Here is a 26,026-nt window from a genome sequence, read left to right as displayed (position 1 = left end):
AAACTAGCGGGAGACATCGGGACCACCAGAAGCCGCTCCCCGATGGGCCGCTACGGTGACAAATGGCAGTTCGCCCACAGCCCGAGCTGTGCCCCCTCATCGGGACACCGACCCCCAGGCCCACTGCAAGGACGGAGATCCCAGATCAGCAACTCCAGCCCAGCCCCGCTCCAACTCCAGAGGGGCAGCTGCTGCTGGTGCGCAAGGTGCGTCTTGTTCTTGGTGTCACGCAGCTCGGGCTGTGGGCGAACTGCCACTTGTCGCCGTAGCGGCCCATCGGGAGAGCGGATTCCTCTGGAGTTGGGGGTGGGGGGGAGGGGGAGGGCTGTTTGATCGCCCCCTGCTATCCCAGGGACAGAGAGACAGGACGTTCACCGAGGGTGGCCCGCAGTGGTGACAGCGGAACCTCCGGTCGGTCCTCGACGAAAGGGGAACTAAATCCCCATTCATAAAAGAGAAGGTGAGGGTACATTGCGTGGGAGAGTAGGAATCCCAAGACAAAGTTGAGTGAGCATTCACCGAGGGTGGCCCGCAGAGGTGACAGCGGAACCTCCGGTCGGTCCTGGAAGAAAGGGGAACTAAATCACCTTCATAAAAGAGAAGTGGAGGGTATATTGCGCGGGAGGGTATATCGCCTACCTGGAAGAAACCAGACATTTTTTCCAGGATGTCGTCTGCACACCAAAGCTCACGTTTGGCGCCTCTGCTGCACACGGAGATAAGAGTGTGAAAATGTCGCCTTAGGCCGCCTTAGGGCATGTAGCCCCGCTAGGGTGACATGAGTGCGAGAGGTGATTCAATGCTGCGGTCACATTTACAAATTCAGGAATTCATTCAACACACTGCATTTCATACAGACATTTATTCTGCAAGAAAAAAACTACACTGAAGACTCAAACTCGCGACCGAGGAACTGCCGGGATCAAGGCGCAAACTCGCGACCTTGCGGATATGAGCCGGGCACTCTACCACTGAGCCAGCCATTAAAATCTACGCTAAAAAATTTCCATTCCGAAGACCGACAAATTCCAAATTACGAAAAGTGTCTGGTCCCAAGGCTGTCGGATAAAAGGTTGTGCACCTGTAATGCATCCTGATGCTGCCTGACCCGGAGTTACTCCAGCACTTTGTGTTCCGCACCTGCAGTTCCTTGCATCTCCTGTACTAGGTGTTATTCTCTCTGCTTGCGTCATCACCTTGTCTGAAGTATTTTGTTGCCTGTGGAGTGCTGTGAGCGGTCTTGAAGCCATTGAAGGTGTCCTTTATATGAACCCTCTACTCTTGCTGCTGATAGCTGTCACCTCCTGGCTTGAGCCATCACATGCCTAGCTCTCAACTTTGAGAACTCAGTTTCGATCTGTTGACGAATAACTAACAAAAACTGCAAGAACAATCTTTTGGGATAATTTGGTGTCTATCTGATTTGAGGCGCTGCAGTTCAGTGACAGCAATTTGTAACCTGTTCCCTTATTGACTTCCTTTAATAATAATAATAATATCTTTTATTGTCATTGCACGTTAGTGCAACGAGATTTAGTATGCAGCTTCCAACCGATGTAAGATAAGTATTATCAGATGTAAAATGTTAAGTATTATCAGATAAATTGCAGGCGAGGTATTTGCATGAGCCAATAGTGTTTAATTGTCATGTGTATTGAAACATACCATTAATTTTTTTAAATTATAAGCATGGTAACATAATAAAAGACCCGAAAAGTTCAATAAATAAAAGAGCAGGTTGGTATGGTGTTCAATAGCCTGATGGTTGTTGGGAAGAAGCTGATTCACCTTCCTGATGGCAGGAAGCTGTATCACCTTCCTGGTGGCAGGAGTAAAATGAGAGCATGGCCGGGGGGGGTGTGTTTCCTTGCTGATAACGAAAGCCTTGGAGAAGGCAAGGATTTAATCTGCATTTAAAACCGATTGAGAGACCAGGCAGGACATTCCAGCGACTCAAGGAACTGCAGAAGCTGGAATCTGAAGCAAAGCACAGAGTTCTGGATGAACTTGGCAGGCCAGGCAACATCTGTGGAGGGAATGGATAGGTGATGTTTGAAGTCGGGACCCTTCTTCAGAATGTGCTGAGAAATTCCAGATGCTGTGGCTGTAGAAGGTTGTAACCGTGTCCCGTTTCTACCATTGAACTTGCTGATAATAAGATTGCTACTGAGCTGTAGGCAAAAAAAGAATGTCACTGTAGGTTTATGTGACAGTGTCATTGATGATTCCCTTTGGAGGGAACAAGATTTCCAAATGTTGGTGGAAGTTGGAACGGGGGGGATTTCAAAGGTCAGGACATGTCAGTAAAGAGAAGGTTGATGGTAAATGGATGTTCACATGTTGTCCAAAGTAATAAGAGTATAAATTAATGATTTATATCGGGAATCAAAATGGGTGATACCTCTTCACGATGGAGTTGAGGTTGTGTGTTTCGAACATGGTATTTGAGTTGGGGATGGTCACAACAGTGCTGAAGAATCTACATGATATAGCAAAACTGGTCCTCTATCCCACCTCAGTAATCTTTGCGCTTCCTTTCAATGCACTGGAGCATTTAGAAAATGTACTTATTTAACTGTGTGACAATAGAAAATGTGTATTCATTGAAATAACATCAATTTTCTGGAAGAGCGGCTGTTGATGGTTGCATTGTATCAACTTGTTATCCAATGGCATGGGAAGAATACGTTCATTACATTCGCTGCAGTCATGGCCAGAATTCAAGACAACTCGTAAGGTGTAAAGGAGACACAATGCTGTAGTGTCTCTGTGGATCAGGTAGCATCTCTGAAGAATCTGGATAGATGACGTCTCAACCTGAAACTTCACCTATCTATGTTCTCCAGAGATACTGCCTTAACCTTTGAGTTACTCTAGCACTTTGTCTTTTTTGGTAAAGCAGCATCCGCAGTTCCTCGTTTCTTCTTCTGGAGAAGATTGGAATGGGATCTAGTTACTGGGCTTGTCTGTGACTCTTTTATCGTATAAGTGAATTGAAAAAGAATCCGTGGCCTTTCTAATAACCACATTACATTTTAAAACAATATTGAATTCTGATGTGTAATGAATTTGCATCCACAGCCGCTACAACCAAGTATTTCTAACGTACGGGCCAAATTGTATTAAATAGCTCGTTGCCTACTTGGTTATAATTTAATGTATTTGCAGCTTTGTTTTTTTTAGTGCTTATTTCAAGAGTATCTCTTTATAAAAACAGGTATTCCGATGGTGATCTGACATTGACATTACCTGATGGCAATTCTTGTAGTTCGGGATTTCGACGAATGACAATAATAAACTTCCACTGTAATGCAACAGCTGGTAGGATTAATAATTTGCCATGTTCTGATCAGCTTGACTAAACTAAAGTCATGTAACTTTAATTTGTGTTAAGAATTTGTTGAGATATTACCTGGGCTATGTGTTTGTCTAATGTTTTGTAGAGCTATCTTGTTAAAACTGAATTTCCAATTTCTACTTGAACTGAATTTCTGTCTTTTCTGAGGACAGTAAGGACTCTGAGCTGCAGAAAACATAGAAAAGCTATAGAACAGCGCAGAGAAATACTAGTTGTGTTGCTGCCTCTCAGCGCCAGAGACCTGGGTTCCATTCCCGATCTCTGTCTGTGTAGAGTTTGCATGTTTTCATTGTAATTGTGTAGGTTTCCTTCCCCCATCCCAAAGAAATGCAGATTGGTAGATTAATTGGCCACCGTAACTTTTCCCCAGTGTGAGGTGAGTGGTAGAATCTTGGAAAGTTGATGAGAATGTGTGGAAACTATTTATTTGTAAAAAAAAGTTTAAATGTAGGATTAGTATATATGGGTGGTGATGGTCGACATGGATTAGTGGACTGAAGGGCCTGATTCCATGCTGTTTGCCTCTGATTCAATGTCTTGTAGATTTGCTAAATATCTTTGCACTAGTTTCGAAAGTATTCAAATATAATCCTAACTACCAATATCAGCTTTGTCCTATCTGATCCATATATCATTGTACTGACCATTATCTTTGCTGAATTGATTGTAATGAGGATAAACTCTAGATTTTACAGCATGAGATTGGAGCATTTGGCATAGCTAGTCTACCTTTATTCATTTAAGCTTTTTGCCTAATTCTGGACGTTGGACTTTTTGTCTGAAATTGTAACGCCACAATGCTGTGAAACTATATTCTGCACTTTGGTATTTTTCCCCTTTGCTCTCTACCTGTTGTGCTTTAGAGATATAGAGAAATAGACCCTTCGGCCCACTGAGTCCACGCTGCCCAGCAATCAACCCATACACTAGCACTATTCTACACAATAAGGATAATTTACAATTTTCCCAAAGCAAGTAAACCTACAAATCTGTTCATCTTTGAAGTGTGGGAGGAAAGCAGAGTACCTGAAGAAAACCCATGCGGTCACAGGGAGAATGTACAAACTCTATACAGACAGCACTTGTAGTCGGGATTGAGCCAGGGTCCCGGGCGTTGTAAGGCTGCAACTCTACCGCTGCGCTACTGCGCAGTCCCATACTTGCCTACAGCTTGTATCTGAAGAAGGTACAGCAGGCAGTGAAGAAAGTGAATGGCATGTTAGCCTTTATAACAAGAGCAATCGAATATAGGAGCAAAGAGGTCCTTCTGCAGTTGTACAGAGCCCAAGTGAGACCACACCTGGAGAATTATGTACAGTTTTGGTCCCCTAATTTGAGGACGTGCAGCGTAGGTTTACAAGGTTAATTCCCGGGATGGTGGGACTGTCATATGCTGAGAGAATGGAGCAGCTGGGCTTGTACACTCTAGAGTTTAGAAGGATGAGAGGAGATCTCATTGAAACACACAAGATTGTTATGAGTTTGGACACGATACAGACAGGAAACATGTTCTCAATGTTGGGGGAGTCCAGAACCAGGGGCCACAATTTAAGAATAAGGAGTAAGCCATTTAGAACGGAGACGAGGAAACACTTTTTCTCACAGAGAGTGGTGAGCGTGGAATTCTCTGCCTCAGAGGGTGGTGGAGGCGGGTTCTCTGGATGCTTTCAAGAGAGAGCTAGATAGGGCTCTTAAAAATAGCGGAATCAGGGGATATGGAGAAAAGGCAGGAATGGGGTACTGATTGGGGATGATCAGCCATGATCACATTGAATGGCGGTGCTGGCTCAAAGGCCGAATGGCCTACTCCTGCCCCTATTGTCTATTGACTCGAAACGTCACGCATTTCTTCTCCAGAGATGCTGCCTGTCCTGCTGAGTTCCTCCAGCAGTTTGTGTCTACTTGTGTATGGCTTGATTGTTTTTATGTATGGTGTTATATGATTTAATGGGATAGCACACAAACAAAATCTTTTCACTGTAATTCTTGGTACGTATACCAATAATGAATCTTCTCTGTCTGTATCCGCTCCCCTTTTGAAACCCTTCTGTGTCCTCTTCCTCGTGTTCACAAAGTTTTCTCATGGTGTCAGTGTTCAATGCTTCAACCATTGTGTGGCCACACCTTCCATAGTCTCATCCCTGAACTGCCAGTGTTACTTTTCTCAATGTTTGAAGAACTGTGTGGGGGAGGAGAAATGTAAATAAACCTAGCCTGGCGCACCTTGCCTCACCGTGCTGTCACGTGAAGAGGCAGCTTGCAGTGCCAGTTCTTTTTGTGTAAGAGTATAACAAGTAACATTCCCTTGCAGCAATATTTAGCACACCGTTTTTATTTTTAGACCGGAAGCTCTGTTCATTCTGATACAATCGAACAGAAAGCATTAATATCCAAATTTACGATTTGAAGAAACATGTCATTGTAGTGTATTTTCATATTAATGAATTTAGATATTTTTAAGCTGTCAATTTGGATGAAGGTTTCCAAACATTACATAATTGTTACCACTGATCTAGAGAAGGTTTATCTCTGCCACAAGCTTCACACCACTTCGCCTAACTCTTCAACCTCACTATCATACCTTTAACTCAAGGTCAACTGCCCCTTTATTAAAAGTTTGTTTTTCATATGCATAACATGTCTAGTTCACAGAAGCTTAATATAATGATATCTTAAGGAGAGTGTTGACAAGAAAATGTGTTGTCACACACTTTTTTGTCAACACTCTCAAGACCTGCCTTTATATTAAGCTTCTGTAAATAGAAATCCGGACAAACTACAAAGGTTTCAAAGGTATTATATTGTCACATGTACCAATTAAGGTACAGTGATATGCGAATTACCATACAGCCATACGAAAAACACAACTACATAAAAGTTAACATAAACATCCACCACAACGGATTCCCCACTGTGATGGAAGGCAAAAAAGTCCAATCTTCTTCCTCTTCTCCCGCAGTCGGGGCAGTTGAACTATCTGTCGGGTTGATCGAAGCTCCCGCAGCCGGCAATCGAAGCCCCTGCGTCGGGACAAACGGAGCCCCTGCGTGGGGGCGGTCTAAGCTCCTGCAGCTTGGAGTTCCCGAAGTCGGTCTCTGACCAGAGTCCGCGGGCTCCGTGATGTTAAGTCCGCAAGCACCCACGGTTGGAGCTCCGAGGTCGATCCCTGGCAAAGGGATCGTGGGCTCCACGATTTTAAAGTCCTGCACTCTAAAGTCGGTCTCCAGAAAAGGCTGCCAACTTCTCGATGTTAGGCCGCAGTGTGGACGGAGGTACGATACGGAAAAATATCGCTGTAAGAGATTAGAAAAAGTTAGCCACAACCACCCCACCCCCACATGAAACCAACTAAAGAACACTAAAAACATACATTTGACACATACTATTAAAACACAAAAAAGGCGGACAGATTGTTGGCGAGGCAGCCATTGCTGGTGCCACCCGGTGGTATCAGCTACAGCTGTGTAATTAAAAAATCTTGAGTGTATTGCTATATATTAAAACACTTTTGATAATTAGACTAACTGAAGGTCAAATGTCCTATTTTTAGTGTATAACTAAGGCTATGAGGAAGACTCTTTAAAATGTAATGTCGTTTGTGTCAATGTTCAGTGCTGAGAGTCTGCTGTGGATCAGTGTTTAACTCATCAATTTATAGTCTGTTACTATATCTATTCTCTTTTAAAGACAATGAAGGAAAGGGGAAACCAGAATTTAGCGCTGAAGTTGATTGCACCTATATCTTTGACTGGGGTACAAAGTATGCATGTGTGAAGGATAAAGGCCTTCTCTGTCAGACCTCTGATGGAAGGAAGTGGTATGACCTCTCACCCTTGACACGATATGCAGGTAAAGTTTTCTATTTATAAACGTTTGTGAATAAATACAAACAGTGAAGATCCAATTTTATTTGAGTTACCACAGGCTTAATGGGCCAAATGTCCTGGTGTTATACCGGCTCTGAGTAATGATTAAATGATAATGGTGAGCATTCCCACCAGTCATAATTTCCATACTCCCTCAATTAACATAGAACATTTAAATATAATTTTTCATTATTTATCACAATTTCTTTATGAAATAAACATGCTTTTCCTATTGCATGGCAATGTTAGAAATCTAAATCTATAGACTATTATTGAAAAAAAAAGTTGTATATTAAACAAGTCGTGGTTCAAATTAAATTAAAAAATATTAAGACAGATACATGGATAGGAAAGGTTTGGAGGGATATGGGCCAAATACAGGCAGGTGGCACTACTTCAGATGAGGCATGTTGATTAACATGGGCTGATCAAAGTTGGCCAAAGGACATATTTTGTGCTATATGACTCGGAACAGTACGGCCAAGGAACGGACCGATCAAGATGCCTAAACTGAACTGATCACATCTACCTGCACGTGATTCATATCCCACCCTCCTATTCCCTACACTTCTGTGTGCCTATCTAAAATACTTAAATGCCACTATCATATCTGTCTCCACCGCCATCCCTAGCAAAGTGTTCCAGACCCCCCCACCACCCTCTGTGTACATTTAAAAAAACTTGTTTCATACATCTCCATTCAACTTTCAAAGATTTCATATCTTTCATACAATGGAGCAACTAGAACTGCACACAATACTCCAAATGTGGCCTAACCAAAGGCCTATAAAGCTGCATCATGACCTCCTGACTCTCATTTTCAATGCCCCTAGCAATGAAGGCATGCATACCATATGCTGCCCTAACCACTCTATCTACCTTTAGTGAGCTATGAGCTTAGACTCCAAGATCCCTCTGCACATCAATATGGTTAAGGGTCTTACCATTAACTGCATTTTCTCCTTACATTCAACCTTCCAAAGTGCAACACCTCGCACTTGCTCGAGTTAAACTTATTCTGCCGTTTCTCTGCCCGTTTCTGCAGCAGAAACTCTGACTTTGACTCAAACACTGTCAAGAACTTGAATGTAGTTACCACAAGTTGGGTGGGTGGTCGGAGAATTCGAACGAGTTGCTTGATATAAGAAAGCACAGGTATTTGAGAGGTCTTCCTCCTGCACCCATACAGATCTCGTTAGTTTCATCAACTTTAGCAGAGTCTGGGGAAGGGTCCTGAACTGAAAGGGTACCTATCCATGTCCTTAGATGCTGTCTGACCCGCTGAGTTACTCTAGCACTTTGTTTTGTTTGCGTACCAGAGCCTAACATGGGACTTTGGTTATCAAGTATGGGTGATGTGTGCCTTTGCCCTATAAATTAATTCTGCTTTTGCAGGAGGCTCATTGATGAGGTGTACCATTGCGGAGAGATCAAATGTTTTTATGCACATTATTTCTCTAAGAAAAGGCCGTCTGAATCGGATAAGGTCAAACTGCAGCTTCCGCACGACAGGTTGATTAGTATTGGTACAAGTAATGTCCTTGAAAATAAAAACAGAAAAATGATTAATTTGCAGCAAAGGATATTGCTGAATCTGCCAACGCACACAATTGGGAGGTGTTGGACAGCACCCAGGTGGCATCTGATCTCAAGCGGTACTACGTTAACGTGTGCCACAGAGTCCTCAAGGATAATGCAACCATGGGATGTCCTGATGATGCAGCTATTTGTTCGGTGGGTAAGTAAAATTTCTGTGATTTGTGAATTTATTTATGCCAGTAGTCAATGATTGAAAAATTACGGCAAAGAAACAGGCCCTTCGGGAGACCCAGTGGTGCAGCGGTAGAGTGGAGCCTTACAGCACCAGAGACCTGGGTTCGATCCTGACTACTTGTGCTGTCTGTACGGCGTTTGTACGTTCTCCCTGTGACCCTGTGGGTTTTCTCCAGGTGCTCAGGTTTCTTCCCACACTCCAAAAACATGCAGGTTTGTAAATTAATTTGCTTCTGTAAATTGTCCCTTGTGTGTAGGATGGTGTTGCTGTACGGGATGATCACTGGTCAGCATGGACACGTCGGTCAGAAGGGCCTGTTTCCACGCTCTATCTCTAAAGTCTAAAGTCTTTGGTCCACCGAGTCCACGCCATCCATAGTCACCCGTTCACACTAGTTCCATGTTATCCCACTTTCACCATCTCATCCCTACACGATAGGGGCGATTGTATAGAGAGCCAAGTTACCTAAAAACCTGCATGTCTTTGGGATGTGGGAGAAACCGGAGTACCCTGAGGAAACCCACAGTCAGAGGGAGAAAATGCAAACTCCACACAGACAAGGTTTAAGGTCGGGTTCGAACACTGGTCTCTCAGTTATGTCACTACAGATGCAAAGTGATTTAAGCAATTTCTTTCAACAAATTATAGCATTATACCCATGAAGGACTCTACGAAGAATTTAAAAAGGCATGAATAAAATGTAGGAGCAGCCTACAAAGTCCTCAAGTCTGTCTGCCTTGTCGATAGCTAGTTTTAAATCTCAAATCCACTTCACATGCCTGAGCCCCACTTCCCTTTTATTGTACAATAAACTTAATCTTAGTCTTAAATATTCACCAACTGAGCTTTACATGCTCATGATACATGTTCTCCTAGATATTTACCAATGATTCGCTATTCTCTAAATGGTTGTCTGTTTCCCTTGTGGCTGATCCAGTCTTTCAAAATCTACCTTATCCTGACATTTTGTTTCGAGGTTTCATCTCCACACCAGTCCTGACCTGAAGCATCACATATCCATTCCGTCCACAGATGCTGGCTGACACACGGAGTTATTCCATCACTTTGTGACGTGGCTAACCCTATGAATGTTTTCTGTTGAGGAGGTCCCATCATCCCCATTAATTAGTCTAGAGTGTTCATAACTAGGCAAAATTCTGGCCAATCCCTTGTATTCGAGTTGCAACCCGGTTAGAAATGTGTGTATCTGCTACTGAGCCCGAGTGCAAAACTGAAGCTAAAGGGAGTAGTGCTGGAAGCAAGTAGCCCATCAGTCTGTCTCAGTGGTCAGAACAGTCAAACTTGGGTTTTAGTGTGACACTTTGCATAATGATGCATAAGACGCTCTACCAGCCACCAAATGCAGCTCAGGGCCTGGCAGACATTGACGCAGAGACAACAACCTGGCTGCTAACACCCGGCTTGAGATCTAACTATTCCTTTGGTTTATGTTTCATTCGCAAGAAGAATTGGTCACTTTTGGATTTGATAAAATTTGTTTCCAAAAAGTTATTTTGAGTTGATAAACGATGTCGTAGAATGTGGAAATAGACCATGTGGCCCAACATGCCCACGCCGACCAACATAATCCCATCTACATTAGTCCCATCTGCCTGCATTTGACCCATATCCCTCCAAACCTATCCTATCCAGAGATCCTCACCTAGAGGAAAGGAAAGTATTGATTGAGGGGTCCAGACGAACATTGTAGAAGGGAAAAGTTTATTTTAAGTATTTATGTAGTCCAAATGTGAAGTCACTTTGTGGAAAGAACACTGCAGAAATAACTATCGACCACAGTTAAGTTCCCTTTTCTAATTTTGTCCCCTTCAAGGTCAAGATGGAGTAAAGAGTCTTGGGAAATTTGTTTCATCTCCGAAAAAAGAAGGCAGTAATATTCAACTTGTTTATTCAGATGGTGATTCGTGTAGAGGAAATGCTCGAAGCAAAACTATTATTACTTTTGTATGTAATCCCGGTAAGTTCATGTGTACTTGACCTCTCACGTCAGGAAATGTTTAACCAGCCTTGAGTCCAGAGTTGGATCCAGGGTGCGGTTCCATTGGCAGCGTCTAGATAGCTGAAAAAGTTGCCTTTAATTAAGGGTCTGTAACCGCCCATGTTTACTGATTGGCTAGGCTATTTAGACTGCCAGTGAGAATCAGTGACATTAAGTCTCCACCTCCATGTAGAAACAAGGAACTCCAGGTGTTGGTACACAAGTCAAAGTATTGGAGTATTTCAGCAGGTAGACAAAAATGCTGGAGAAACAGCGGGTGAGGCAGCATCTATGGAGTGAAGGAATAGGTGACGTTTCAGGTCGAGGCCCTTCTTCAGACTGATGTGGGGGTGGGAGGGGTGGGCGGGAAGAAGAAAGGAAGCGATGGAGACAGTGGGCTGTGGGAAAGCTGGGAAGGGGAGGGGAAAGAAGGAGAAAGCAAGGACTACCTGAAATTGGAGGTCGATGTTCATACCGCTGGGGTGTAAACTAGTGTGGGGAGGAGCCACCTTGGGGAACGGCAGCTAAACAGCAGCCGTCCGTTTAATTCACTTTTATTTTGTAGTTTTAGTGAGTCCTGTGCTTTGTTTGTGGGAGAGATAGACTTTTTTATGTGGGGGGAAGGGGGTAACAATATTTCTAGGTCCCTACCTGGTCGGTGAGGCAGCTTTTTCTCCGGGCTGCCCCGTCGACCCGTCCTCGTGGCCTACCAGCGGGCGTGGAGCGCCGTTTCCTGGCGGGGACCGCCCAGCACCTCGGCTTCGGTGGCAGCACAGCGCTGGAGCGCTATCGCGGAGCGGAGCGGGCGATTCCTTGCCTGGGTCACCGCGCTGGATCGACGCATTGGAGCTCTGGTGAGCTGTGACCACCGAGTTCATCACCTCCGGGCTGCGGGTCTGCGGAGCGGAGCGGGCGGCACCGACTTCAACATCGGGAGCCTTGGAGCTCCAAACCGGCGCGGCCTTGTCGGCTTCAGAAGCCGCGGTCTCCGGTAAGGAAGCGGCCGATCCAGGTGGCCCAGCTGCTGAGAGGATTCTCCCGACGCCGGGGCAACAGCACCCGGCCAGAAAGGCCAGGAACATCGGGCCTCCGTAGAGGCAATAGCGGAGGCCTCAATAGGCCTGACTTTGGGAGAACTGGGGATGGGGACTGGACATTGTGCCTTCCCCCACAGTGGGGGGGATGATTTTTTGTGTGTAAGTGAATATTTTAGTTGTGTCCAAGATGGCTGTCGGAAGGGAGAGTGTATGCTGGCGCGGTTTAGTTGCTGCTGCTCTCTCTTCACATTGTGTTTTTGATTTTTTTGTCTTTGGATCGAATTCTGTCTTTAATTTGTGTATTGGTGATGTCTTTATTATTTATTTGCCTCCGATTATATGTTTTTTACTCTTGTTAATTTCTGTAAGGTGTCCTTGAGACTTTGAAAGGCGCCCGCAAATAAAATTTATTATTATTACTATTATTAAACTACCCAAGCAAAATATGAGGTGCTGCTCCTCCAATTTGTGGTGGGACTCACTCTAGCTATGGAGGAGGCCCAGGACAGAAAGGTCGTATTCGGAATGGGAGGGGGAGTTGAAGTGTTGAGCCACCGGGAGGTCAGGTTAGTTATTGCTGGGTGAAGCAATCGCCAAGCCTACGCTTGGTCTCACCGATGTAGAGCAGCTGACACCAGAAGCATCGGATGCAATAGATGAGATTGGAGGAGGTGCAGGTGAACCTCTGACGCACCTGGAAAGACTGCTTAGGTCCTTGGATGGAGTCAAGGGAGGTGGTAAAGTGACAAGTGTAGCATTTCCTGTGGTTGCAAGGAAAAGTATCAGGGGATGGGGTGGTTTGGGTGGGAAGGGACGAATTGACCAGGGAATTACGGAGGGAGAGGTCTCTGCGGAAAGCCGAAAGGGGCGGAGAATCGAAGATGTGGCCATTGGTACCGTGTGATACCGTTGGATGTAGCGAAAATGTCGGAGGATTATTTGTTGCATGTGACGGCTGGTAGGGTGGAAGGTGAGGACAAGGGGGACTCTGTCCTTGTTACGAGTGGGGGGGGGGTGGAGTGAGAGCAGAGCTTCATCTACAGTCGAAGAGGGGAACCCTCGTGCCCTAAAGAATGATAGTCGTTCAGCAGGTCAGGCAGTATCTGGAGAACATAGAAAGGTGACGTTTTAGGTCAGAACAGTCCCACCTATCCACGTTCTTCAGAGAAGCTGCCTGACCTGCTGAGTTACTCCAGCACTTTGTGTTTATTGTTTCTAAACCTACATGTACTATACTGGGTAAATGTCCCACCTCCCTCTAAAGAACATAAGCTATCAGAGAACCAGGTAGTTTCTATGGTGGAATGAAAGAAAATCAAGATGACTCTGGGGTTAGGCTACAATGAGATTTAAATTAATAGAGGGTCCACTTGGGTGAGGGGAAGATTTGGGGAGCTTTGTGTTAGAGCTTGAATAGTGTACTTTGCAGGGGTGTGGTGCTTTTGGAAAGTGTACAATGCCCAACAACCTTGTTAGGTCAGGACACGATCGAGTCAGTCAATCTAACACTAGTTCCAATCACGAATAACCATCTTGATAATTAACTTCCTCCTTATCCACCCTGTTTTGTCCTTTAATCGGTCTTTAATCTGTTTAAAAACTACTCGAATCCAAAAAACGTTCCAACCAAAAGCATAATCTGTCCATGTTCTCCACAGATGCTGCCTGACCAGCTGAATTCCTCCAGCACTTTGTGTTTTACTCAAGATTCCAGCATCAGCAGTTCCTCGACTCCTTTAAGCAGTTGTGTAAATTTGCAGATTAAAATTAATTATTTAGGATCTGGAAACTAGAAGAGCACCATTTATTGATCATGTGGAAGCACAGTGAAACATAGGTTTTGGTTTGTAGAAATTGGTTTACTTCATCGGAGCCTGTTTACTGCATTTCCAACTAAAATGCATCTGCATGAGAAAATAAATATTTAATATCTAAGTTTTCCTTTTTTCTCACAAAGATATTAGAACCACTCAGGTCCTCAAAATGGATTGGGGACATGGGGGAATGGGAGGGGGAACAGGAGTTATCCCTCCTGGTTTTAAAGGCTACATGTTTAGTTTCGAGTTACAGCATGGATATAAGCACTCTGCCCCACCAGGTCCACGCCGACCATCGATCACCTGTTCATACAAATTCTACCTTATCTGACTTTTTCACCCACTCCCTATACAGTAGGGGCAATTTAGAGGACAGCCCCACATGTCTTTGGGATGTGGGAGGAAGCCCACGCGGCCACGGGAAGAACATGCAAACTCCACACAAATGCCGAAAGTCAGGATTGAACCTGGGTCTCTGGTGCTGTGAAGTGGCGGCTTTACCAGCTGTGCCTCTGCAGTTGGATATTTGCATTTGCTCAGTACACAGAGAGCAGGAAATCCCTACATACGCTCCAGCGTGATTTAAATTTCTGCAGTTGGATAGAAGCCTATGTCATAAAGTCACGCAGCATAGAAATATGCCCTTAGGCCCAACTCGTCCATGCTGACCAAGTTACCTCATCTAATCTGGTCCCATTCTCCTGCATTTGGCCCATATCCCTTTAATCATTTCCTATCCATGTACCTATCCTTTAAGTGCTGTTATAGTATCTGCCTCCGATACCTCCTTCCAAATTTAAGACCGTTCTTCATTTTACTTTTTGACTGTAGGCCACATTTTTATGGCTTCTCTTGATTTAAGTCCAAGTATTTGCATCCTTTTATGTGCTTCACTTTCCTCCCACATCCCAAAGACATGCAGGTTTTGTAGGTTAATTATTAGGAAATATTAACAGAATATATAATTAATATAACACCATTAAAAAAAAAACTCCTCCATCTTCAAGGTATGTCCATTTATTCTGAGGCTGAACCCTTTGTTCCTAGACTCTCCCACCAATGAAAACTTTATGTGGAACTCTGTTCTAGCTGGCAGGATTCAGGTCAGCCTGCTATATTTATAATTTTCTGCTTCCTCGCAGGCGATCTGGAAAGTCCACCCATCCTGAATTCTGGGCTGGACGAGTGCTTGCACGAGATTGAATGGCGCACGGCGGCTGCCTGCACCCTGTCTAAAACCTGGGGCGACCATTGCAGGGTTTCTGACCCAGAGGCTGGTAAGCACCTGAACCCTTGCCTCCAACCTGTGTGAAACTTCACTGCCCACTTTAAACTTACTTCAGTGGATGTAATTCGGAGTTTCAAACAGTCGGAAATGTTGCGCTAGTCTTTGCTTGAATGTCTGGTACTGAATGTCACAAGTTGTGGAGAACACACACTTCTAAGATTAACTTGTAATGGAATATGCAAATATTGCAGCAAGTTTCATTGCCCAGAATATCAGCCCACTAAACTTACCACGGGTTGTAAAATATTTTGACGATGCACTGCATTTCATGGCTACTGATGCTGGACTGTGGACCGTTGGATGCAATTCCAGTTTTCTCTGCTAATTCTCTCTGGCAAAACCATCTAATTACACACCATTCTTCGCCTATGGAATTCATTGCCACAAAAGGCTGTGGAGGCCAAGTCAATGGATATTTTTAAGGCAGAGTTTAACAGATTCTTGATATGTAAGAGTGTCGGGGGGCTATGGGGAGAAAGCTGGAAAATGGGGTTGAGACAGAAAGATAGATCAGCCATTATTGAATGGTGGTGTAGATTGGCCAAATGGCCTAATTCTGTTCATAGAACTTATTAACTTCTCTCTAATCCTATTGTTTTCTCATTTGTATCCAATTTCTAAAGTAACTATTGAATCTACTTCCACACTTAAAGCAGTGAGTGTGTTCTTTTTATGGACTGACAATTGGTTTCGGTTTAGTTTATTGTCGCGCGTTCCACGGTACAGTGTAAAGCTTTTTTGCTGCATGCTATCCAGTCAGCTGAAAGGCTATGCATGATTATAAATAAGCCATCCACAGTGTACAGATACAGGATAAAGGAAGTAATATTTGGTGCAAGATAAAATCCAATGAATGATGGTCCGAGGGTCTCCAATGGAAGCCTATGGTTCAGGTTTATTGTTATGTGTTCCAAGGTACAGTAAAAAAGACCATGGCCACAAGATACGGGAGCAGAATTAAACTATTCAGCTTATCGAGCCTCCACCCCCCATTAGTTCATGACGGATCTTTTCTCTCTCCTCAACCCCATTTCCTGCCTTCTCCATGTAATGTTTGAGCCCTTACTAATCAAGAACCTATCAATCTCTGCTTTAAAAATACCCAATGAAATGCTTTGTGTTGCATGCTATGCAATCAGTTCAGATAATGCTATACATAAATACAATCAAGTACAATATAGGGAGAAGAAACGGGAACATGCAGAAGGAAGAATATAGTTCTCAGCATTATACTGCACCGTAGACACTTGCCTGTGCTTTTGCCAATCTCTGTCCTGAATCACTCACCTGTCAGCATTCAATCTCCTCATTCACCTGAATCAAAACCTCTCTTAATTAGCTCCTTGTTTAGCTATCCATCTATTTCTGTGGATTTTTTTGTTTCCTGTAATTTAGCAATATTTAAAGTGTGAATAATTTTAGTAGCACCTCCTTCTGATGCAGCAAGTTCTGATAGACCAATAGCAAAAATCTATCAATGCACTGTCTCCAATTTGAAGGGGGGGGGAGACAGCTGATTAATCTGAATGCAAATTTCATATGGATGATTTGATTAATTGAATGGTACAGCATGGAAACAGGCCCATCGGCCCATGAGTCTACAATGACCATCGATCATCCCTGGGATGGCAGGAATTTCATATGAAGAAAGACTGGATAGACTCGGCTTGTACTCGCTAGAATTTAGAAGGTTGATGGGGGATCTTATAGAAACTTACAAATTTCTTAAGGGGTTGAACAGGCTAGATGCAGGAAGATTGTTCCCGATGTGCTGGCCTTTATAAATCAGAGCATTGAGTATAGAAGTTGGGATGTAATGTTAAAATTGTACAAGGTATTGGTGAGGCCAATTCTGGAGTATGGTGTACAATTTTGGTCGCCTAATTATAGGAAGGATGTCAACAAAGTAGAGAGAGTACAGAGGAGATTTACTAGAATGTTGCCTGGGTTTCAGCAACTAAGTTACAGAGAAAGGTTGAACAAGTTAGGCCTTTATTCTTTGGAGCGCAGAAGGTTAAGGGGGGACTTGAGAGGGGTCTTTAAAATGATGAGAGGGATAGACAGAGTTGACGTGGATAAGCTTTTCTCATTGAGAGTAGGGAAGATTCAAACAAGAGGACATGACCTGAGAATTAAGGGACAGAAGTTTACGGGTAACATGAGGGGGAACTTCTTTACTCGGAGAGTGGTAGCTGTGTGGAATGAGCTTCCAGTGGAAGTGGTGGAGGCAGGTTCGATTTTATCATTTAAAAATAAATTGGATAGGTATATGGACGGGAAAGGAATGGAGGGTTATGGTCTGAGTGCAGGTAGATGGGACTAGGGGAGAATAAGTATTCGGCACGGACTAGAAGGGCCAAGTTGGCCTGTTTCCGTGCTGTAATTGTTATATGGTTATATGATGTTGGGGAAGTCCAGAACAAGGGGTCGCAGCTTAAGGATAAGGGGGAAGTCTTTTAGGACCGAGATGAGCAAAACATTTTTTGCACAGAATGTGGAATTCTCTGCCACAGAAGGTAGTTCATAGTGATTCGTGGGCGGCGCGACCGGTGTCGCAGCGGCCTCTGCAGTCTGTCTGTTTTTTTTGTTTTTTTGTCCTGTTGAGGGTTTAGTTTGTAGCTGTTTATCGGGTTTTTTTTTTAAATGTGTGGGGGGTGGGTGGGGGAAACTTTTAATCTCTTCCCTGCATGGAGACCCGACCTTTTCCCTGTCGGAGCTCCGTTGCCGTTGAGGCCTAGCGCCGTGGAGCGGCCTCCACCGGAACGACCTGGAGGCTCAAGTCACGGAGCCTGTGGAGCCGTGGAGCCTGCTGTGGAGCTGCTGCAGACTTAACTACGTGGAGCTGGCCGGCTTCGGGGCGTGGAGAGCGGCAGTGGCGCGTTGATGCGGCCCGGCTCCGGTGGATGGTGACACCGGGAGCTCGCGGATCCCCGGTGGGAGGCTGCTTTGCGGGGCACCGGCAGCGGCGACTTCTCCCGCCCGAATTGCGGGGTCGAGAGTGACCTGGAGGGGGGCCCTACAACGCCCGGCGCGGCCTTAATTTGCCGCAGACTAGCGCCCGCCGGGGGCTTTGACCTCGACTTCGGGAGGGAAATGGAGTGCAGGGGAGAGACAAGAACTTTGCCTTCCATCACAGTGAGGAGGAGAGCCACTGTGATGGATGTTTATGTGAATAGTGTTGGTGTGTGTTTTGGTTCTTTTATTTTATGGCTGCAGAAACTACATTTCGTTTGAACCTCATGTGAGGTTCAAATGACAAATAAAGGTATTGTATTGTATTGTAGTTGAGGCCAGTTCATTGGCTATATTTAAGAGGGAGTGAGATGTGGCCCTTGTGGCTAAAGGGATCAGGGTGTATGGAGAGAAGGCAGGTACAGGAGTTGGATGATCAGCCATGATCATATTGAATGGCGGTGCAGGCTCGAAGAGCTGAATGGCCTACTCCTGCACCTATTTTCTATGTTTCATGTTTCACAGTAGTTTTATGATATCCCACTTTCGCATCCATTCCCTACACAGCAAACTCTCAAGTCTTTGAGATATTGGAGGAAACCAGAGCACCTGGGGTAAACACATGCAGTCACAGAGAGACCATGCAAACGCCACACAGACTGCACCCGAGGTTGGGTTTGAACCCGGGTCTCTGGCATGCTGAGGCAATTTGAGATAGATTCAATTTGGGGGACCTAGATAGTGAAAACACAGAGATGTTCTAATAGCATTGAATTAATAATGAAATTGCTGGTTGCGATTAGAGGGAATGCAAATTGTTCTGAAAATGGCTGCGCTACTATGCCACCCTAATTATTCACTTTCCTTTGGAGAAAAGGAAATCTTCTGACCTGAAAACCGCACAATTTCTTTGTTTTTAACAACTGGGAGCTTGTTGTTCTTTAATTCTTTAGGCTTTTTTGACCTTTCGTCCCTGACCAAGAAGAACGGCAGATATGAAGTTAAGTCTGAGAAGTACACCTTCTACATCAATGTCTGTGGCAACGTCTCCCAACACAATTGTGATGCAAATTCAGGTGCTTGCCAGGTGACGCAGGAGTAAGTATCATTGTTACTTAGTGTAAATAATATGGTTGTATAACTGTGACATTTTTTGTTGATACAAAGAACTGCAGATGCTGGTTTATAAAAAAGAGTAACTCAGTAGGTCAGGCAGCATCTCTGGAGAATGTGGATAGGAATAGTCACCTAATCCGCTGAGTTACTCCAGCACTTTGTATCTTTTTTTTGGTGACATTTCAGTTTGCTGGCAATAAATTATTGAAGAATAGATATGGACGGACATGGATCAGATGCAGGCAGGGGAGATTAATTTAATTTGGCATGGACCTTGTGGGCCAAAGACCCAGTTCCTGTGCTGCACTCTTCTCTGGTCCATAAGTAATATTGTGGTAATATTCTAGTGCTTGAGGTCTTTTACAAGGGCCAGAAACAAAATTTGTAGTTTGCGGTTTTATAGATGCATTTTCAGGAGATCCCTCTGCAATTAATGGTGGTGCATATCATTGATGAAATGTTTGCAATAAGTTAGGAAATGTATTAAATCTTGACATTTCTACCTGAAACACTTCCTACAAAAGGATTTTAAACGTTTGCTTGCATGAAGTTGAAATTGATTCCCAATTATGTTCTAATTGTGTCTGATCCTTAATAGTGGAAAAGCATGGAGCCTAGGAGTATCCAACTCCAGACTGTTATATTACGATGGGATCATTCATCTGGAGTATACAAATGGGACATCATACAATAATCAAGAACACACACAGCGTTCTGCTCTCATAATGTTCCTGTGTGATCGCGAAGCAGGAATGGGACATCCAGAATTTGAGGTCAGTTGTTGGACTGAATAAAAAGCCTGCGGCATTGTTAAAACACAGCAACTCGTTTTTTAAAATAATGTTGCTGATAATTTTTCCAACTTAGGATCTTGAGTACGGAATTCCAGGTGTGGTTCTAAATTGCCTTAAAGCATCCTAGACAGCTTGCCATGACCTACTAATGACTTCAATGATTTCAATGGTTGATTTCAATGTGGACAGGAGAGCCAAGTTAACAGCCAGATAAATCAGTGCAGGGGGTTGAGGAATATTTCGGTGTTTTGGTTTCTTACTGTCATGTGTACTGACATACAATGAAAAGCTGTTTTGCATGCTATTCAATCAAATCAGATATGCATAAATACAGTTGTCAAACTCGTGCACAATAGGCAGAGCGAAGAGGTAGATATAGAGTGCAGAATATATTTTTCAGCATTATAGAGCATCAGTTCCAGAGAATAAGTCCAATGTCCACAACTGGATGGAGGTCATTTGGACCTAGCAAATGGAAAAACATTCAAAAGCCTAATAACTGAGGGGAAGAAGTTGTTCCTGATTCGGGTAGTTTAGATTTAGTGTCACATGTACTGAAGTCCAGTGAAAAAGCTTTGTTTTGCATGTTATTTAATCAAATCCGTTAATACTATATATAAATACATTCAAGCCAAACTCCAATAGTGCAAAGGGAGAATTACAGAGTGCAGAATATAGTTCTCAGCATGGTAGCACACCAGTTCCATTGACTAAGTCCAATGTCTGCAATAGGGTAGAGGTGAACCGGACAGTACCCTAATTTATGGAAGGACTGTTCTGAAGAGGGGAACCAGCTGTTCCTTAGTCTGGTGGTGCGCACCTTCAAGCTTCTGTCCGATGGGAACAGGATGAAGGAATGACTAGGGTGGGCCAAGTCTATGATTATTTTGGCTGCTTTTCCGAGGCAGCGTAAAGATTAAGGGTGGGCAAATGCATGTGTAAATGGGTAGGAATGGGTCAAAGGACAATGAAGGAAAATATGGAATTACCCATTATATTTTAAATTACTTTAGGAGGAAGATGAGCACACTTATAACTTCAAGTGGTACACTGAATATGCTTGTTCGGAAGTGCCGGTAGAGTGCATAGTGACTGATCCGGAGACAAAGCGGCAGTATGACTTGTCAAGGTAAGAATCGTCACTCAGTTTTTATATTGCACATTTAAATTCAAAAATTAGTTTTCAAATACATCTTAAAGTAGATGTTTACTCGGAAGAATTTTCTCTTTCTGGGGTGGTTGATGTGAAAATGGAGTCTGTACGACTGTCATTGAGATGCAAGGAACTGCAGATGCTAGTTTGCAATAAAAGCCACAGTCTTGGAGTAACTCAGTGGGTCAGGCAGCATCACTAGAGAACACGGATAGACGTTTCAGGTTGAGACCCTTCCTCAGACGGTCCAGATCCGAGATGTCACCTTTCAATGTTCTCCAGAGATACTGCCTGAGTTACTCCAGCACGTTGTCCTTTTCCATGTAGTTCTCATCTGGTTTGTAGGAGTTCCACATTATAAATTAATGCAAAAACAGCCTCTACCTTTGGAGCATTGTTGTAATTGCTGCAGGTTCGGGTTTAGGTTTATTATTGTCATTGGTACCGAGGTATAGTGAAAAGCTATCATTTTCTCGTTTTTATTTTTGGTTAATAGCATTGTACTTTGGTTAATAACATTGTAATGAGTTATAGAAGGTTGCCTTTTCAGTCAGTCTAATGAGTGAGTGTGTGGCCAGGATGTGACCAGGCTGTGCTGTCTTCATGGTTGAAAGGTGGTTTTAGATGCTCGGTTAGAGCCCCTGTGTATTAGCAAGCTGTTTTGAGAGTCACGGCATTGTCAAGATGGGGAAAGTAATTTTGCCCTTTGCTTTCTCTTTAATTCATCTACACATCACCTGCAAGGCGTCTTATCAATCCGCCTTATCAATCCATCATAGCCTTGCAGCAAGTGTGGACGAGGCACGGTATTGAACATTGACCAGCTTTTTGTGCCCGTTTCATAGTTTAGAATAAAATTAAGTGACCTAAAAATTAGTGTTGCAATGTTTCGATTTCAGTTCTAAAATCCAGACAGGGTTACATGTCTGGTTTTACAACCACTGAGATACCGCACTCAGCTTTAAGGTTTTCAACAGCTTTTCTCTATACCTCGGTTCATGTGACAATAACTAAGCTATTTATATTTTTGCTTGCAAGCGAATGTTTACTGTAGAATTGAATTTCTGTCCATTGAAAATATCAAATGAGATGGGTAAGTTTTGAAAAGGATAACATTTCTCTAGAAACTTTCCACCCTCTACACATGAAACTCGTGTGTGATTTGTAGCTGTGAAATACCTTGTAATTTTAAATATTAAAGACATTGCCAGCTCTCTGCAGCTGGTAGGGCTGCTGCCTCTCGGTGTTAGTAACCTGGGTTTGATCCTGACCTCCAGTGCTGTCTGTGTGGAGTTTGCATGTTCTCTCTGTGACTGCGTGGGATTCCTCTGGTTGCCCAGGTTTCCTCCCACATCCCAAAGGAGTGTGGCTTTATAGGTTAATTGGTAGGCTCGAAATTAATGGTTGCCCGGTTGCCAATATCCACCTAAAGCCCCGCCGGGCAAACTAAAAGCCGTGTCATTTTGCCCAGCTTAGCAAGCGAAGGAAAGCTTGGCTGATGTGGACAGCGGACGGCCTGATGCAAACTGTGCCGGCGTTTCTCAGAGAGCCCCTGCCTTATCGCTGTTCCCTGCCTTGCCTTGTGGAGTTGCTGCTTGTTTGTGAACCAACGGCTCAGGCAGCGGATTGGCACTCGACACCGCTGCAAATTGTTCTGTTGCTGTTGTTCCCTTAAAGGGCCTGTCCCACTTTACGAATTTTTCGGCGACTGCGGAGCATCAGTAACGGTTTTACGGGCGTCATTCACTGACGCTCCGCAGTCTCCCCCCTCTTCCTCTCTTCTCCCCGCTCCACTCTTCTTCCCCTTCTCCACTCCCCACCCCCCCCCCCTTTCCCCCATCCCAACGCCCCCCATTTGTGGACCCAGCCTGCAACCAGCGATTCCCCGCACACTATCTCACACACACCAGGGACAATCTATACAACCTGTGCGCCTTTGGAGTGAGGGAGGTAACCCTAACCCTAACCCTAGGTTGATAGGCTTGGTATTTATAAGTTGTCCCTAGCGTGTGGGATGGGGGTCGCTGGTCGGTGCGGACTCGGTGGGCCGTAGGGCACTGTATCTCTGAACTAAATGTGACACGGGCCCAGGGGTTGTACTCGAACCCCAACTGTTCTTCCTCATGGGAACTAAACTATTGGTCACGAGTTGTCCCAGAGACAGATCTCTCTTCCAATGGTCTCTCCAAACCCCCAGAGGCAGCGGGATTTTCAACTGGGTACAGGCAATGTTGTCAATGTACCAGTGCCACCCACCTGCTCTGGTCACCGAGTCTAAATACCCACCACCCATTTTGAAGCAAGGCGAGAGGGTGGTGGGGGGGTGTTGTTCCCAAAGTCTGCATTTATCCCATAGTCAATGTTACTAAAACAGATGATGTGGAGTAGACTTTGTGTAGTACTATTAGTTGGATCTAACTGTCACAGGCTGGGTCCGCAAATGGGGGGCATCGGGGAAAGTGGAGGGGGGAGGGTTTGAAAATGGGAGAAGGGAGGGAGAGGGGGAGAAGAGCATGTGAGGGGAGGGAGGGAAGTGGAGTGGGGAGGAGGAAGAGGGGAAAAGGGGGGGAGAGGGGAAGGGAGAACTGTAGGGGGGAGTGGAGAATGAGGGATGGGGGGGAAGAGGCGGGTGGAGGGGGAGACCGAAATTAAGTCTACACACTGAATCCATCTCTGTGTAAAGTTAGAGACGGTGATTTGGATCTGGAAGCGGACCAATACAAAATTAAACTGAACGATTCCGACATCTTTTCATTTGCACAATTGATTTTATTGTATTAATTTTAATATATTAATGTTTAAAATCAATGTATTGAAGGAAGAATATTTTACAGCCCATCTGTGGTCCCTAACCCCAACCCAAACCGGGCGTCACCGGCAGGACAGCATACATCAGCGTGTGACAAGGCGCACGACATGATGAGACACCCAAATGTCACCCCTGGATTTTGAACATTCCAAAATCCTGGGGGGACAGGGTGATACCACGCGTCACGACTCGTCAGGTCCCGACCACGACATGACAATCTCTTTTCAGGCTGTCGCCGAAAATGTCGCCTAAGTGGGACAGGCCCTTAAATCCCTCACCCCAAGGGAGGGGGAGAGAAACTGCAAAGCCACCTGCCCGCGTTTGGTCCATATCCCTACAAACCTGTCCTATCTATGTCTCTGTCTCTCTCTCTCTCTGTCTCCATCTCTGTCTATCTCTGCCTCTGCTCTTTCTGTCACCCTCTGTCCCTGTCTCTCGCTTACAAGTCCTCCCCCGCTTTTCATCAGAAACCCATCCCGAAATTTGGGCATTGATGGTCCCCCTAATGCTCCAGTGTAGTGCCAAGTAACAGCCATGTTGCTGAAAGGGTTGTTGTGATACAGCATGGTGTTCCTGAAGTCCCACACCAGAAGAGCTACCCAACATCTGCACTCTCCTTGACCTCGTCTTTACCATACCGGCAAGTTCAGCTGAGGCTTCAGCCGGCTGAAGCAGCTGAAGACATCATCAGAAGTTCCCAACAGGACGACCAGGTGACGGACCAGCTCCTCAACATGATGCATGCCAGTAACTTTGATCCCCGGCCAGCCATCAGCTTGTGGCATGCAGGAGGGATGAGGGCAAGGAGGCCTGACACGGGAGAAGGCCCAGCTGCAACATCTGCCTTCGGACCTCACCATGACAGTGACATGTCTGATGAGGATGATGGTCTGCTCGAGAGCGACTCAGATGACAATTAAAGTGACTTTTAGATGTATTTGAACAGCTCTGTCTTTACTTTGCTTTTCAGGAGATGGTTTAAATATCAAGCAGAAAATATCCCCATCCGTCCAAAAAATAAAAATAATTAACCACTTCAACCATTTTTGAACCACTTCTGGGCAACCTCACTTGCCAAGTTCCATGATTGATTCAATATAGTCACCTACTTCCATGACTCATCTTCTTAGTGGGCACAGAGTAAAAGAGGTACTATGTACATTTAAAAGTATGGTATAGGTCTGGTCAGGTAATAATAATAATACAGTAACAAGTATGTTACAAGAAAAAGAAAATCAAAGTACACTTCCATTCTCTTTATTTCTTTTAAATTACAAAATCCTGGAGCAGAAGGGATATATTATGTATCTATTTTTCCCCTCTTGATGTTATTACTGTGTCTACCTTCAAAGGTGTCAAACAGATCGATTCATTTCTTTATCAACCTACCTTGCTGTGACTGGGTACAACAGAGATTGATGATTGAAGATTCAAGAGGAAAAGACCCATGTATGGCCATGTCATAATGATATTCGGTCCTTCACAGAAAACATGCTTGCATCAATCTGTAGTGTGCATGGTTAAGCATATATGTTACCATGGTCCAGGATTTATTGACACAGGTTGATCATACGCTGATTAATCCAACCACATTTTTGTTTGGAAGTGGAAAGAAATAATGGAAATTGCATTCATTGCAACATGTAAAAAGAGTTGAGATACTGTATTATAATTTTGCTGAATGTCATTGTGGTATATATCATGTCTAGATTGGTGAATATGTTTAATTTGTGACTTTATGTGAATGCTTAATTGAGCATAATTCCGACTGGTAATTAAATAATTTGTCCGAGCACATTATCGCACACGTCATGCAAGCCGTCTTAAATGACCACCTAAACTGTCATTTGGCAACCTAAAAAGCTGCCCAGGTTGTCCGGCTGGCAACAGCGGAAAAAAGTTAAGTGAGAGTGCTGATTGGCCTCTGTAATTTGCCCCTACTGTGTAGGGAGTGGATGAGAAAGTGGGATAATGTAGAGCTCATGTGAATGGATGATCGATAGTTGGTTCCTGGAGTGGCTGTTTACATGCTGTATGTCTAAACTAAAGCTAAACCAATTTAT

General features: G+C 44.3%; 1 protein-coding gene across 1 annotated transcript in view; it reads left to right on the top strand.

Moving 5' to 3' along the window:
- The window catches only part of igf2r (insulin-like growth factor 2 receptor), a 114,981-nt gene that overhangs the window by 30,283 nt on the left and 58,672 nt on the right, over positions 1-26,026 (top strand). The window contains 8 exon segments of the mRNA XM_055639440.1: positions 3,218-3,321; positions 7,046-7,207; positions 8,801-8,962; positions 10,833-10,976; positions 14,994-15,128; positions 19,045-19,189; positions 19,806-19,980; positions 21,015-21,130. Of these exon segments, the coding sequence (XP_055495415.1) occupies positions 3,218-3,321; positions 7,046-7,207; positions 8,801-8,962; positions 10,833-10,976; positions 14,994-15,128; positions 19,045-19,189; positions 19,806-19,980; positions 21,015-21,130 (1,143 nt within the window).

The sequence above is a fragment of the Leucoraja erinacea genome, chromosome 8 (assembly GCF_028641065.1).
Source record: "Leucoraja erinacea ecotype New England chromosome 8, Leri_hhj_1, whole genome shotgun sequence".
Classification (NCBI taxonomy): Eukaryota; Metazoa; Chordata; class Chondrichthyes; order Rajiformes; family Rajidae; genus Leucoraja; species Leucoraja erinaceus.
This window is presented reverse-complemented; position numbering and strand designations above follow the sequence as displayed.